Source organism: Pseudochaenichthys georgianus, chromosome 13 (assembly GCF_902827115.2).
Source record: "Pseudochaenichthys georgianus chromosome 13, fPseGeo1.2, whole genome shotgun sequence".
Lineage (NCBI taxonomy): Eukaryota > Metazoa > Chordata > Actinopteri > Perciformes > Channichthyidae > Pseudochaenichthys > Pseudochaenichthys georgianus.
In genome coordinates this window covers 18,580,674-18,596,777 of record NC_047515.1, presented here as the reverse complement: position 1 = coordinate 18,596,777, position 16,104 = coordinate 18,580,674, and the positions used below count along the sequence as shown (strand labels likewise).

The window sequence follows — 16,104 nt, the reverse complement described above, 5'->3', positions numbered from 1 at the left end:
GTTTAACCTTTATATATACAGTCTATGCGTTTAACCCATGGTTTAACCCTAACCCTAACCCAGGTGAGCGTTACATGATGACAGTCGCTGGTTTAGCTCAGACTTAAATGATCAAGTTTATAAAGTATTGCAGCTGAAAATGCATGTTTTTGGGAAAGCACAGGATTGAATAAATGAGACTTAGAACTGAACGAATTGTTAGAGTGTGTTAATGGATGTTTTGATAACGTTTTGTTGTGAAATACAGCCCCCATTCAGGCTACATACTCATCAAGACCTTTCTCTGTATTTTGTATTCATTCTTTATGGACGCAGGCGAGAAAAACTAAGTTACTGTATATGGCATTCAAGGTAACACATGTTAAGTAATTGATACACAAAGTATTTTAGGGTATTTATTTAACATTACATTTGCACCTATAAGCAATTAGAGTTGCCAATGAACCTATTGCTGCATGTCTTTGGACTTTTTGAGGAAAGATACAGTCCAACCAAGTCAAAGCACATTTCAAAACGTATCTAACTTCATGAAGCCTTCACTTACATCACCAGCAGATGGTGACACTGATCCATCACAGCTACGAAGCCACTCACAGGAGTCTGCAGTGATTTTCTTTTTTTTCTCCAACTTGGGATTTTATGTGCTGAACTTCTTCCCTTTATTTGACTTTTGCTTAGCAGCTCCTCTGTCAGTCAGCACTCTTTCCGTCAGCGTGTTTACTCAAGTATTCTTTCTACCAGATGTGCACAAACACTGATGCTTTTTTCATCATGTTCCACAAGATTGGAATGTTGGCAATTTGGTAAACAAATTACTGTATGTACTTGGCAGTGTGTTGAGGTACATATATGCTCTAGTCATGTATGCTTAGGTAGTTTGCACTGCTATCGCATAGCAACAAGTCACTCTAAAGCCATGTTTGTAGTGGTGTTCATGGAAACAGGGAGGGCCGCTTCGGGTGTATAGGAAGAGTGCAAAATAAAGCCCTTTGAAATTCAGGGAAAAGTCAGGCTTCAGGTTGTAAGAGGGACCTGTGAAAACATTACTTTAACCGTTTTGCTTTCCTGGAATTCCCTTTTTGTTTCTGATATATAAAATATAATCTCTTATAAATAGATTGCATATAGATTTGCAGACAACATAAAATAGTCCTTATCTGTACAAGAAAATACAATATTATGTGTTTCTATAAATATGACCAAAGTAGATGCAACCTTTTGTTGACAATATGGTGTTAATGTATGTGTTTTGCGATTAAAAGTAGCTTTATCTGGGGTTTTTTTAATGGTATGTATCGCTGCAATGAAACTGATTAGAGCTTTCCAAAAGCAACATGTTGCTATCCATCCACTCCAAGCTAAAATAATCAAGTCCTGCTGTTGAGTGTGCACAAAGACATGTGCAATAAGCATCCAGTATATGGCCCTGTTCTTATATTTCTTATACAGCATGAGCTTGAAGGGTGCGTCTGTTTATGTACACCGTGGGATGCTTGAAGGAAAACATTCATCACGATGAGCAAGCCGGGGTATTATTCCTCTGTCACTCCCTTATTATTCACTCTCACAGATTCCTTCATTCATCAGCAGGATGCCCAAGCTTACAGTGAATTCAAATAATGTGTCTGGTTCACTTCACCCTGTTTTAAGATGGGCATATGACCTTTCAATGGTATGCAGACAGCATTGTTTGTGTTAGTTTAGCCACAAAGTCGGCAGCCGAAGTGTTCCCAATTGCTTGGCGTACAGAGTGTGATTACTGACGCCCAGCCTCTAAAGCTCAATAAGAGGATGACATATCTGGCTTAACTGTTCCATTAGACAACCATTTATTTAAAGAAATGATCTCACAGGATTGGAAGTAGTGACTATATAATTTAGTCAGCTGGTAATAAACATGCACGCTCACAATGACTGGGTCCTTTGACTCATAGCACCAGTCAGAGCTGCAGTCCGGGGGTCTGAGATGACCCATTGTAGAAGAACTTGAACCAATCTCTGTTGCTTAGCTGCAGTGAACAAAGATATTACCTTAAAATAAAACTCTGTACAAAAAAGTTCACACACTCTATATCTGATTGTTCCAGCCCTTAAAAGCATTTTTTATAAATAAATTGACTTGCACAACATTCTCCTTTCCTTGTGCATCGTTTTATAAACATTTCACTGTGATTCAGGCACAGGAATCTTTGTAAACGTATACACATTAGAATGAAGGTTCTGAGAGTTTGCACAAGGTACAGCTGTGTTGATATGTGATGGCAGACCCTTAAGTTTGCCCAGTGTAGGAAAGGGGCTGCATAAAATGTCAGTTTTGAAGCGAGAGAAGCAAACAGCCCCTGCACAGTTAACTGAATCCAGCACAGTGTGAGAAGGCAGAGGCCTCCCTCCATCTGCAGAACCTGGCGAGTAAGAGCAAGAGAGCTTTTGGCCTCTGGGGATTATTGCCAACAGCCTCTTCTATCCCGCCTATCAGCCTTGTGCTATCCATGTCCACTGCAGCACTGTATGCTTCGGGCTCCCATGGGCCCGGGGCTCCAATCACGGCTGCCTCTATACGGCTGTACCCTCCCCTCTGTGGGCTTATGTTCTGGCTCCCTCCTTCTCTCTGCCTGCAAGCGTGCCTCTCAATTGTGGAGGCTGGCTCTTGTGCTCCAAGGGGCCCAGCAATCGCTCCACCCCTCTTATTCCTCAGGATTCAGGCTGCAGCGATGAAGGAACTCTTGGCCATGCTCATGGATCCATTTGTTTGCCACTGAAAGATACGGAAAGATGCAAACTATGTTTTAATATCTTAAGGACACAAGCACTGATAAATTAAAGTTTGATTGCCTTTTCTTTTAAAAGCTCAAGTGAGTAGGATGTAGTGGATTCTAGCAGTGAGGTTTTAAAGCCTTAAATGTATTTCAGGTTAGGTCTATGGCTTCAAAAAACAAAAACACAACCACCAAATACTCCTGCAGCTGCTTTGTGTGGGTTCATATCATTGTGCTGGCTTGAGTGGGCCCCTAACACACATTTTGGGAGTTTGATGGTCTGGGCCAACCAGAAGCAGATGTTCAGCTTTCAGGATGAGCGCTCACTGTCTGAACTGTACTCTTTATCATCTCTAAATGCATAATGCAGCACAGATGTTGCCTAGCTGTTGTAGGTCTACATTTGCTCCTGTCTTACAGGAGGGCTGAACACTGGAAATAGACTGTGATAATGGCACAAAATGGAAAAATCTGTCTGTATGAAAACATGGGCCTGATAAATTGCTCGGCTTTACTATCACATCATACAGGGTTTACTGACTCTTACCCCACTTGTCCCCAATAAGCACCGGGCAACCAGCATGAAGCGTGTCTTCGTTCCCTTGACCATTTCTATGCAGATTCCACCAGAAAATGGCCGCTTTCTGCAAAATAAAAAACAAGCAAATATAACTTTTAATTAGCTAGGGAAGTTGCAAATTACCATTTTTTTAGTTATTGACTAATCTGACAACGTCTTTCTCGGTTAATAGATCAATCTTTTTATCCAAAGTACTGAAGAATGGCAATCAAATTTCACAATGTTTCAAATGTTGGCCAGAAAGTCCAAAAGATAGTTTGCTTACTCTTATATGAAACACAGAAAAGTAAATAATCCTCCCCATAGATAGGCTAAAACTAGGCTATTTTAATAATAATATATTAAGCTTGAAAATATAGCTAACCTATCTCTGTTTATCAAAATATATTTAGTTTTAACCTGGTTAGAGCGTATCTTGGTTAAAGCTGAATGTCAAGTACTGTATAAAAGCTCCTGCCGTTACAGTATAATATTAGTAAGTATTTCATTTCAACAGTTTATTAAGATAATTTTGTTTCTGTATAAACAACCGGTAGGTGAGATCTTACTAAAATGTAAGCTGAGAGGTGAAACCCCAGGGATGTCCTGGTAAACCTTATGCTCCGGCTCAATTAATAACCAAAATACAGCCTCAACCTCCACTGAGTCTCAACTTTACAATAGCAGTACTGTGTAGGATAAAGAATCTCATGGCTGTTGTTGCTATGGTCTGACCCTTTAGCATTGTAACAGCTGCTCCATAGAATGTAAGGGGGGGCACAGTGTCAATTGAAATAGTCTAGCTTGAGGCAGAAATGACACAAATATGCTGCTTAGACATTGGCAGAGTGTTTACCTCCACGACTGGAATACTGAAGTTGGCGTAGATGAAGGCTGTGGACCCACCTGCCTCTACCGAGCTGAGCTGTGGAAAAGGACATTCCTTCAGAGTTGTGTCTTGTGTTTATGCGCTTGTGTTGTGAAAAGCTTCTCCGTCTGCTGCAGTCTTTTAAATAGCCCTGCAGAAAGCCATTCTTCCACTTAAATGTTAAAATGAAATTCTTAATAATGCTAAATGTTGTTAAATATATAAAATAAGATAAAATAGGCAAAGAAGGCTGTTATTATGGAGGCAAAAGACGAAAAATAGTTTGGTTTTAGTTTGTTGCATGACAGAACATCCATAAAAGTGTTTTTATGCACTGAGGTCACGTCTAAGCTGTGTTCTCAGGCAGGTTGTTCCAAAGTCTTGCAGCACTCCTGGCAAAGCTCTGACCTCTATGTCTTTAATTTAGACTTTGGAGCAGCAGTAACAGGAACCTGCCCAAAAATCTCTGGCTGCTATCTGGGTCACACAGGGTCAGAATATGGTAAAAGTAAGAAATCACTTACATAAATCATGAAGGTTGCAACTCGATTCCCAGTTTTTAGCTTGAAAACTGGACTTGAAGGCGACTGGAAAATGTAAACAGTAATATATCATGATAATATAGTCTATAGCAATATAATAAAGTTTGTTTATCAAGTACAACAACTTACTGTAGCATGGTCAAAGTGCGGCTCATAGTGGCCTCCAATCCCATAATTCACAACCTGGAGGTACTCGCCATATGGATGCTTCACATTCAGACCTGTGAGCATGGAGATCTTCTGGTCCAGCTTCCCAACTGTGGAGTGTGCTGAGTCCTTCAGCCATGCACTAGAATAAGAATTATGTTTAACAACTACTCGAAACCATGAAAAAGTTACTAAGTGTTTAATTTAATACTAAGGCAAAGGTAAGTCATTTTCACCTCTTGCTGATGCGGTACTCTGCTGTTGCTTGTTTCTCTCCAGCTGCCACCACAGATCGTCTCAACTTGTCAGCAAAGATAGAAAACAGTATTTTATAAGTCTGTATTTGTGACAGCAGCAAGCTTTAATGTCAAGCTGCAGGCCGTGGCGAATGTGAGTATTAGCATAAAAACCTGCTCCAATGACATGTCAAATAATAATAAAAAGAGCAGATTAAGATGATGGAGTTATTTTATGTTTCTAAAATCGCACACTCAATGTTGATGAAAGGGAGGGGGGCTTCATAGAGTTTATATTTTGACCTTTTTCACATGTAGGCCAATTTCTAATGTGAACATAAACTTGTACACTGTTATTCTCTCCTTAAAGCTTGTCAAACAACGTTTCTGATTCATTTTCAAACTCCTGATGACTTCCAGATACGCACACAAAAAAAACGCACAAAAGAGAACATTAATGGTACAAAAAAACGGACAAACAACTTATTATTCCATAAATGTATCATCAAGGAAGCAGTATATGCCAGGTCAGTGAACTCCACACAACATACCTGTGTTAGAGGCTGAATGTGAAACCTGCCTATGGTTAGGGAATGCTCCAAACGAATGCTGATCCCTGGGCCTGTTTTCAATAAACCCACAGGCTGACATAATGATGAAATAAGTACAGGGGTTTCCATCTAAGCACAGCATGGAAAATTCATTGAACAATGCCAAAACCTCACAGAAGATATAGGGACCAATTGAGTTAGCCCACCAAATATTCCCTCAAGTAACAAGTCAGCTCTGAGGACCATGCACTGCAGCTTTCATTAAATGAGCAGAGAAGTGAGTTTCACTTAGATGCTGAGGTTCCATCAGAGAGGACTGAATATTTAACAGTGGAGCACAGTGGGGTTATTTGGACAGTTTGAGACGCTCAGCCAAGTTTTTGTAGTAATGTATATCCCTCATTCCTTTAAGCTAAACGTTTGGAAGCAGACCAACTCTTCCTCCATAGGATCTTTCCAGTAAGAGAAGCCTAGCAGAGACCCACTGCAGAGCATATTCTCAGGTAGTATGGATGTTTACAAAATATGTTGTTATAGGCACCTTTTTACTAATTTAAATCTTGATTCAAGACAATGAAGCACAATGTTGTTACTTAGCTTCAAGCTTATTCCCCTTCTTCGATGCACTCTTTAAAACAAAAAAGAATAATCAGCTAAATGTAAGTTTTAAAAGAGAAAATATTCACTATGCAAAATGCCCCCATTTAGTGAGTGTCATCAACCACAGAACCAAAGCAAATGTACTGTAGGTAATCACTGTTCACCACTGACAAAGACAAAAGCTTTCTCACAACTTCTCAACATTTAAATGCGTCACTGCCTCCAAAAATCATCTCAGTGCTCAAATGCTGACAATTTCATTGCATTTTTAATTTAAGAGGAATGAAAAGCTAACATCATGGCAGATGTCCATGTGATGCCAACAAAGCCAACATCAACATAGGAAAGTTGCCTGCTAGTAGCCACATAGTAATATATCCTAAATATACACTAATAAGGGCCATAATATCCCAGGGTAATTGTAAGGCAATTGGATCTTCACTGTTGGAACATAATAGTAGAAATAGGCCAGACTATTCAATGTGAGACAAAACGGGTGTTTACAGTACATGGCAATAGCAAAGTGTTAAATCCAGGCGATTTTTGTACGCTTTTTGTCGATTTTGACTGACTCTTGCTGTTGTCATGAAAACATATTCTTCAGCCTCCTTTTTGTGAGTCCCATGAGAGAAAACTCTGCAAAACAGGGGATTTCAAAACTATTTCAGATTCTAATTGGATTAAATAAAAAATGCAGTATTAACTGTAAAAACATGGCTTTTTTCCTTAGTTCCTATGACGTATTGGAGAAACATGTTTTTTGGTTTAACCCTCAAGTGATGAGGAAGATGCACTTACTCCAGCATGAGCGGTGGTCTTGATGTCCTCAGCCTCTGTGTCAGTGATGAAGTTGTGGTACAGGACCACATACGGCTGCAGGCTCAGCACTTCACGTCTCACTGGCAGCAGTAGCAGTCCAGGATTTCCATTGGTGAAGAAGTCGCAGAATAGTCTGGGGTTTTTAAAATGCATTTGCTGCAAAGAGAATCAGACATCTGAAGTCCATTAACAAGAACAAAATAGGAATTATCTTTTCTTCTTCATCCGCAAACAATTGCTTATATTTTTCCGCAGGAGCTTCAAAGAATTAGAATATTGATAGTCTTTTTATGGTCTAGGAAATATCCATTACAAACTTACATCTTAATAAGATTGGAGCTGAAACTCCAAACTGTTGTCAAATTTGATTACAACATCTTAACAAATATTGGTTGGATTGCCATGACATTTGGTATGCCATCATCATGTAAGAGTTTCAAACTTTCAATTCATCCAAAACTTTGGTTTATGAGTTTGGTTTCATTGCATCACGTCAGATTCAGTTTTACTTTGTAGCTAAATAGCCAATATTAGCATGCTGACACACAAAACTGAGATGGTCATTGACATTAAATACATTATCATAAGCGTTAGCATTGTCATGGGGAGCATGCTGATGTTAGCATTTAGCTCAAATATCCATATAAGATCCATATAAACTGCATTCTTTAACATTACACATCCAGCATAACTCAATGCTGACTAGACCTGATATTTTTTCTAACATAGACTGTACAAAGACAAACAAACAACATATGATAATTTAGATTAGTTGGTATGATCCATCAGGGACATCTGCTATTGAAAAAGCAGATTTCATTCCATTGCACATTTGCTTTAACACTTTGCTGTATTAACTTATCCGTGATACCTTCCAGTTATTTTGCTAACACAGTATGTTCCATAATGATAAATTGTGATGAATACCTGAGAGCCTTGGGTCTGGCAGAGTGTCTCGTAAGTGTCCCTGGTCCTTAAATTATTTGAGGTGGGTCTCTTCAGACCATGGTCTGTGATTGATAAGGGTGGGCTCCTAACCAGCAGCCTCTCGTATTTCTCAACATTCTGCAAAACCCTTCCATTCATTGGATCTGAGAAAAAACGAGTAAATACTGTACATTATACTTGGCATCCTTCTTAGTACTGTCAGTTCAGGCAAGTTCAAACAAGTCATTTTTGTAATGCACCATAGACAGGGTTCAAGGAAAAGGGCAGGTTAAATAAAAAAGTATTACCATGATGCAGTAACTCCTGGGATAAACTGAGAGCAAAGGAGATGTTTCCCGTCTGAAACAATGAGAGGAATTTAGGGCAGGGCAATCTATCAGTCAACTTCCAAATGTATATTTCCAAAGTGTCCTTCTACTTACTTTAAAATGAGAGAAGGCCAGGTGATCCAGAGCATCCTCTAAAGTGCCTGCATTCTCTGGAATCCACTCGCCTCCTGCGCCCCTGAAGAGACGCACCGACTCCTCCAACCACTGCACCGAGTGGTAGTAGTCATGCTGCTCGTAGGCCACCTGGGTAAAATAACGTCAGGGTTACAGCCAGTCATTCAAACGGTGGCTAAAGTATTCGTCATGTTTGGTAGTATTCAGGCTCTTAATGTCACCTGGCTCTGGTCCATATGCACTCATGGGTTCCAGGTTTGATTATGGACCTCTTTTTAGTCACATCTAATTAGCAGTTAGTCAGTTAGCATAAGTTAAAGCCCTAGGCAGCAGCTTTATCAGACCAGTTTCTTTAACCAGTTGTATCTGTTCATTCAGCTGGTGTAATTTTGTCACCCTGCCAAGCTTGATTTATTTGGGTTAACTACACTGAACAAAAATATAAATGCAACACTTTTGTTTTTGCTCCCATTTTGAACTCAAAGATCTAAAACATTTTCTATATACACAAAATAACCATTTCTCTCAAATATTGTTCACAAATCTAAAAAAATCTGTGATAGTGAGCACTTCTCCTTTGCCGAGATAATCCATCCCACCTCACAGGTGTGGCATATCAAGATGCTGATAGACAGCATGATTATTGCACAGGTGTGCCTTAGGCTGGCCACAATAAAAGGCCACTCTGAAATGTTCAGTTTGATCACACAGCACAATGCCACAGATGTCGCAAGTTTTGAGGGAGCGTGCAATTGGCATGCTGACAGCAGGAATGTCCACCAGAGCTGTTGCCCGTGAATTGAATGTTCATTTCTCTACCATAAGCCGTCTCCAAAGGCGTTTGAGAGAATTTGGCAGTACATCCAACCGGCCTCACAACCGCAGACCACGTGTAACCACACAAGCCCAGGACCTCCACATCCAGCATGTTCACCTCCAAGATCGTCTGAGACCAGCCACTCGGACAGCTGCTGCAACAATCGGTTTGCATAACCAAAGAATTTCTGCACAAACTGTCAGAAACCGTCTCAGGGAAGCTCATCTGCATGCTCGTCGTCCTCATCGGGGTCTCGACCTGACTCCGGGTTCGTCGTCGTAACCGACTTGAGTGGGCAAATGTTCACATTCGATGGCGTCTGGCACGTTGGAGAGGTGTTGTCTTTACGGATAAATCCCGGTTTTAAATCCCACAGCGTGTGTGGCGTTGTGTGGGTGAGCGGTTTTCTGATGTCAATGTTGTGAATCGAGTGGCCCATGGTGGTGGTGGGGTTATGGTATGGGCAGGCGTATGTTATGGACGACGAACACAGGTGCATTTTATTGATGGCATTGTGAATGAACAGAGATACCGTGACGAGATCCTGAGGCCCATTGTTGTGCCATTCATCCACGACTATCACCTCATGTTGCAGCATGATAATGCACGGCCCCATGTTGCAAGGATCTGTACACAATTCCTGGAGGCTGAAAACATCCCAGTTCTTGCATGGCCAGCATACTCACCGGACATGTCACCCATTGAGCATGTTTGGGATGCTCTGGATCGGCGTATACGACAGCGTGTTCCAGTTCCTGCCAATACCCAGCAACTTCGCACAGCCATTGAAGAGGAGTGGACCAACATCAAATCAAATCAAGTTTTATTTATATAGCACATTTATAAACGATTTATGGTCGAGCCAAAGTGCTGTACATATAATAAAATTAGCCTACAGTAGAGACACTTTACAGCAAATACAACAGCACAGATTGTTCAGAATATCAGTATGAGAAAAAACGACACCCTCTATCCTGAGACCCTCACATCGTACAAAGAAAAACTTCCAGAGAAAACCCACAGTTTAAGGGGAAAAAATGGGAGAAACCTCAGGGAGAGCAACAGAGGAAGGATCCCTCTCCCAGGACGGACAGACGTGCAATAGACGCCGTGTGTAAATCGAAGAGATAATACATTTTACAGCATATAGACCGAATGTTAGGAAATGCATGTGTCTGTAATAAGAAGATGACTCCACGAGGATACACTTCGCACAGCCATTGAAGAGGAGTGGACCAACATTCCACAGGCCACAATCAACAACCTGATCAACTCTATGCGAAGGAGATGTGTTGCACTGCGTGAGGCAAATGGTGGTCACACCAGATACTGACTGGTTTTTGGACCCCCCCAGACCCCCCCAATAAAGCAAAACTGCACGTTTTAGAGTGGCCTTTTATTGTGGCCAGCCTAAGGCACACCTGTGCAATAATCATGCTGTCTAATCAGCATCTTGATATGCCACACCTGTGAGGTGGGATGGATTATCTCGGCAAAGGAGAAGTGCTCACTATCACAGATTTTTTCAGTTTTGTGAACAATATTTGAGAGAAATGGTTATTTTGTGTATATAGAAAATGTTTTAGATCTTTGAGTTCATCTCATGAAAAATGGGAGCAAAAACAAAAGTGTTGCATTTATATTTTTGTTCAGTGTATTTTGGCTGCTACATAAAGACTTGGCATGTTCCACTGATGGCAGGTAGGAGGAATCCATAAATGTGACCTAAATTACAGCCAATATAAAACTTTAAAACATGAAACTATGCCATAAGATGAATATAATCAATTTATTTTGTACCTACTTAGTGATGTCTGTGATTTGTTTTGATGCTTTTTGTGGGTGCTGTATATTTTTGTGTATCTTGTTATGTATTCTGCTGTAACCTTACGAAAGAAATATTGATCTTCATGATGATGAGATTATCGGTTTGAATAAAGTTTATAATAGTCGGTCCAATAGTCCAAAGCCAAAGAATGTTCATTTACTATGAATTATTTTTGGATCAACTAGTCCATTTTGTCGACTTGTTGATGCAGCTCTGGATTTGTGTTTTTTTTTAAATAGTCAAACTGCTCCACAGTGAGCATGTCAATCTAAGAGAGTACACCTGTCTGATCTCAAGCAACTACATTGTGGATAGAGCTGTACTGTATGTCTGTTGATAAAACACCTTGATTGTTTCTACACCGAGAAAGTCTTGAACACCGGCTACAGTCTATCTCTTTACTCGGTCTGAAACCTGTATTGTATCTGACTTGACTTGATGAAGTAGGTGCTGACTACAGGCTTGACAGCACCCACATAAAACAGGGTGCCATGTGTCTCCCCCATCACAGATTATATCCACAACCCCCTCCAGACAGCAAACAAACAAAATTCCTGTGTCGCAGTAACCCCCCCAAAAACACACTTACAGACCTATCTTCCCCAACACACACAGTTCACAACATTGCAACCCACTATTTGGCAGCCATTAGTCTCTAAAGAACCAATTGATTTTCAAAAAAAGCTAATTTCTGCATATCTCAGAAGGGATATTCCCTGAGGGAAGAATCAGTTGATTTAATTTTTCAAATATCTTCAAATGAACCGATGCTAAAAACGTCTGTCTTTTAATCCTGCTGGTTTGAGTAACAGTTTAACGGCCATATAAAATCTCAGAGTGAGAGCTTTTTCACTTTTTTACTGTTTAAAGATTGTCTCAGATAATCTCAGCCTCAGTACGAGTAAAGACAAGCTCAGGCTCTTTGCTCCAAAAGCTTCTGCTTAGTGAGATAATGTATTTTCCAGGCAGGAGGACGTCTCTCCCACATAGTGCCCTGCCCTAACACTGTACATAACACATTTAATTTATAGCTGGGAAAACTTTTTTTTCTTTTATTCTGCTTCTGTATGCAATGTATATTGTATATGTATATTCATCTTCCCAGGGAACGGATTCCCAGGCACGCAATGGGAAGAATTTCACTTTTTCCATACTTGACTGTCTGGATTCCCACCACACACTGACTGACAGGTTAGGAATAAAAGTATTTTGCAGACCTTTAAAATGGGATGTTTATCAGGACCGACATTTTCTTCTGCATTTTAGGATTTATAGAGCTCACAAATGGGCAATAGAGCAATGAGTTACTGAAGAACTGCACTTAAAAAGACATTTGTACATAGGCCTTCCGGTGCATAAGCCTACTATTTTACATCACATAATACAAATTCTCCATTTAGTTTAAGAGAATTCTCCATTTAGTTTAAGAGAATACTTAAGTACACATTTTTTCCTCAACAACATTTATTTGCAAGCTGTTACTGGTTGATTTCCAACTTTCTTTTACAAAAAAGGTGTATCTAATTATGACCTATTGTCACATTTCAGAAAGTTATTTCAGGCAGATGGTTTCATTTTAAGTGTTTTGAAGAGAAATCATCTAAAAAATATTTTACCAAAAAGTTAAGTCAAGTTTAAAAAACACACAGAAATGTGTGTCGCAGGACTTTGTTTTTTTCCCCCACTTTCCTCTCTGATTAAAAGTATCATCTCTTCTCAGAATTATCTTGGGACTCTAGATTGGGAGCCTCTCTACTAAACTACCTATAAGCGAAGGCTATATAAACCAACCAGGTTAAACTAGCTCCCCATTGATGCATTGTTCAAATCTAATAACGTCATACAGTATATAGCCTAAAGATACGTATGCCAGTGGCGACTTTTCTGCAGATTATTTTTCCACCAAGGCTAATAACCTAAAATCAATTGGATGAAGCAATACATGAAAATAATGAATTGTGTACCTTTCCAACCAGGAAGCAGTCATCCCCCGACAGCGGGACAGACACCGCAGGCCTGTAGATATCAATAGGCTGTCCTTCAGTCACTCTCTGGAAAAGACCCCTTACGAGGCTGGCCACCTGGAGAACATACACATCCTGCAGCCTCATCAGCCCCTGGGCGGCCCCCTGGAGGTCTTCTAGTTTGGGCAGATCCGCGTCTTCCTTCTCGTAACTGGACCTGAGGGCTGGACAGCAGAGGGCCAAAAGGTGAGTTGGGGGGGGTTTGGTGGTGACAGCTGAGAAGAGGAGTAGGGGGCGTTATCACCACCAGATGTGTCTGTAAACAAGGCAGAGAGGCAACCTTGTGTGTTCTCCTGGGCTTCGTTGCTGTGGACTACGTTCAGCCACTCTGAATGCAGCCGCTTGATCAGGGTGAAAGCCACCAGAGGGTTGGCCATCGCAGTCGCCGGGCCTTTGTAAAGTTCAGTGTGCAGGTCTGACACTTTGGCATAAAAGCTGCAGGGAAGATTGTAGACTGTGGTTACAAAACGGAAGAAGCGACTACGTGCTCAGACAGTCTCACCTGTTGCAGGTGAGGAACCTTAAGGTGATCTTGAAGAACAATACAAATTGGTCATAGAAAATAAAACGATCCATAGGAACATAGAACAAGACCTTTTCAGTGTATTGTAATTTGGTTCAAAACAGTATAAACAGTGATAAAACCTGGCACTTAATATAGCCAATACACTGAAATAAACAACAATGCATCATAAAAAGACTGAAGAATAAGGAGAAAGCAGCTGTAAAACCAACTGCAATGAATGAGAATAGCATAATAAAATAAATAAGTGAATAATGACTATAGGCCTACACATCACATCACAAAGGGTTGAGGGTTGTATATCAAATGAGGATATACATTGTTGTGCCACAGAATAATATAGAGTTAGACTTTTTCATATGAAAGAAGGAAAGCTACATCTGCAGCTTTTAGCTATGATCATCATTTTTACATTATTGAAACAGATGAATAAAGCTGATGCATGACATTACACATTTTCCAACCTCACACCACAAAGATTTCATGGTCAAAAGGGCTGGAAGAAACGGTTGAATCATGAGAATAAAATGGTTAGAGGTGAGTGTATCAGTCAGCCACGTGCACACACGTAGACATCAAAGTGGGCTTGAGCCCCTGCCCTTTTTCTTCCTCCAGAGAAAGTGCCCTTGAATGTATACAGTATCTACTGCGGTTTGCGCACAGTTTCCCTTTCCAACAATATATTGATTGAATACAAAATAAAAACATCAGGTCGGGAGATTAGACTGTGAAGTTCCGATGCTCTACAGTCAAATCTGTATCTAATAACGTTATCACAATCGCCACATTGATATGCAAATTAGGCGTTACCTAGGCCCAATTAAAATATGCTAGTTTGCATACAGTTAACAAGGCATTGCAGGTGAAAAGGATAAAACTAAAAAACACATCACCTTACAACTTCCCCAGATAGTTACTTACGTCAAGTCAGTATTTTTCCCTGAAATGTTATGTTTAAATGCAGATTAGCTTTAAATCTATAGCTATTAATTCAGACATGGTAGTAAAACGAACATCATGTGGTTCTTGGAAGTTTTATTTCCATTAGAGTGAAAGAAAACATCGAAGCAAAATAGACCAAAATAATAAGTACATGAAAAAACAATCTTTTTGCCTGCTGTCCTGCCTTAAACAGTAACTTCATAATTTTGATTGTTGGCTGCTCATTTAATAACTATTAATTGTACTAGTTTGTTGTTTGCACTTGTGCTTAGTGTACTAAAGAAGACTGTTTGTAGAATTCTGTTGAGTATTAAACAATTGTGTGAGTGTGAGGGTATTAAAATAAATGGGTCAGTAAGTCAGAGATGTGCAACTATATTTAACTTTTTGTTTTAAATTTTTTTTTTATAAATGATTATGGGAAGTGCCCTTTTTCTCACTTGAGCACCCACCCCCCAAAATGTCTGTGCACGTCCCTGGTATCAGTCATGACTCATACTGTTTCCAACCAATAAAGGTTTTTTGACTAGAAATTGTGCTGATAAGACCTTCATGTAAAGAAACACTCTATAGCTTACATTGTGTTATTGTAAATAAATACATCTCTTTTAGATGGAAATCAGTTATGAACTGATCATTTATTTAGATGGTAATGTTTTAGTTTGTTGGGCTGAAGTATTTTTTTTAATATATTTGTTAATAAAATAGCAGATTTCAAGCTGTTGGTCTAAAAATGGGAAGATATCATAGCTAAACTGTGGATGAGCCACACAAATGATCACAGTCTTTTATTTGCTCTTTTAAAGAGACTTTCCTTGAATTGTGTGGCTGTGAATTAGTCCTTTACATTTCCCCAAAACATGTGCACTGTCACTGTTTTTCAGGGTTTTGCATCCACAGAGCTATAGGGGTACCACAAAAGTGTAACTGCATCTCCAGTGTCACTTACCGCTTCACGTCCTCCAGTCTCTCTGACTCGTGGTCAATGTAAGTTTTCAAGTAATCGATCAGCTTCCGCTCAACGCTGATCGCCTGCTTTACGTTCAGCAGCGACGTATACATTTCCCCTAAAGACACGGGGATCACAGCGACAGTCAGGAGACTCCAGCTGAAGCAAACACATGTGGAGTACTTCATCTCCAGCGCAGATAATACGTTTATTCCAGTTGTTCAGCAGCAGTTTCAGTGGGTGAGCTCCTCTCTCCCTGCCCTAAACTGTTGTGAGGATCTCCAGGAGTTTCAACATGCCTCTGCAGTCCACACGGGGATCTCCCTCATCCTGCTCTGGGATCAGCTTTCCCCTTCTGTATGACCTGCAGCCTGAATTCAGTCGGGACAATACTTTTATCATTACAGCACGACAGGTTTATATGCACTATTAATGACAAGAACTCATAACACGTTATGGGGTTTGGGTTATGTGCCAGTGTGTGAAGACTGTTTCTGATTTAACGAGCTGCACACTCAGTTTGAGTTTATAGTCCTGCAAATAAATCATGAA

At 40.1% G+C, this 16,104-nt stretch overlaps 1 protein-coding gene across 2 annotated transcripts; it reads right to left on the bottom strand.

Moving 5' to 3' along the window:
• Positions 1-1,863: 1,863 nt before the first annotated feature.
• Positions 1,864-15,880, bottom strand: p4ha3 (prolyl 4-hydroxylase, alpha polypeptide III). 2 transcript variants are annotated; one of them, XM_034096974.1, is made up of 13 exons: positions 15,553-15,880; positions 13,419-13,573; positions 13,079-13,302; positions 8,449-8,598; positions 8,314-8,365; positions 8,006-8,169; positions 7,058-7,234; positions 5,109-5,173; positions 4,855-5,014; positions 4,708-4,770; positions 4,172-4,240; positions 3,304-3,400; positions 1,864-2,755 (listed from the first exon to the last, which is right to left on the bottom strand). In XM_034096974.1, exons 1-13 carry the CDS (start codon positions 15,738-15,740, stop codon positions 2,685-2,687), a joined length of 1,635 nt encoding a protein of 544 aa, XP_033952865.1. In that variant the 5' UTR covers positions 15,741-15,880; the 3' UTR covers positions 1,864-2,684. The 2 variants fall into 2 exon arrangements, with proteins under 2 accessions (XP_033952865.1, XP_033952866.1); XM_034096975.1 differs by lacking the exon at positions 4,172-4,240.
• Between the last annotated feature and the right edge of the window lie 224 nt (positions 15,881-16,104).

Coding starts and splice junctions, on each gene's coding strand:
- p4ha3 (XM_034096974.1), bottom strand. CDS start 15,740: ATGAAGTACTCCACATGTGTTTGCTTCAGCTGGAGTCTCCTGACTGTC. Junction 8,599..13,078: donor ACTGCTTCCTGGTTGGAAAG/GTACACAATTCA, acceptor TATTTTACCCAG/GTGGCCTACGAGCAGCATGA. Junction 5,174..7,057: donor AGACCACCGCTCATGCTGGA/GTAAGTGCATCT, acceptor TTTGCTGACAAG/TTGAGACGATCTGTGGTGGC.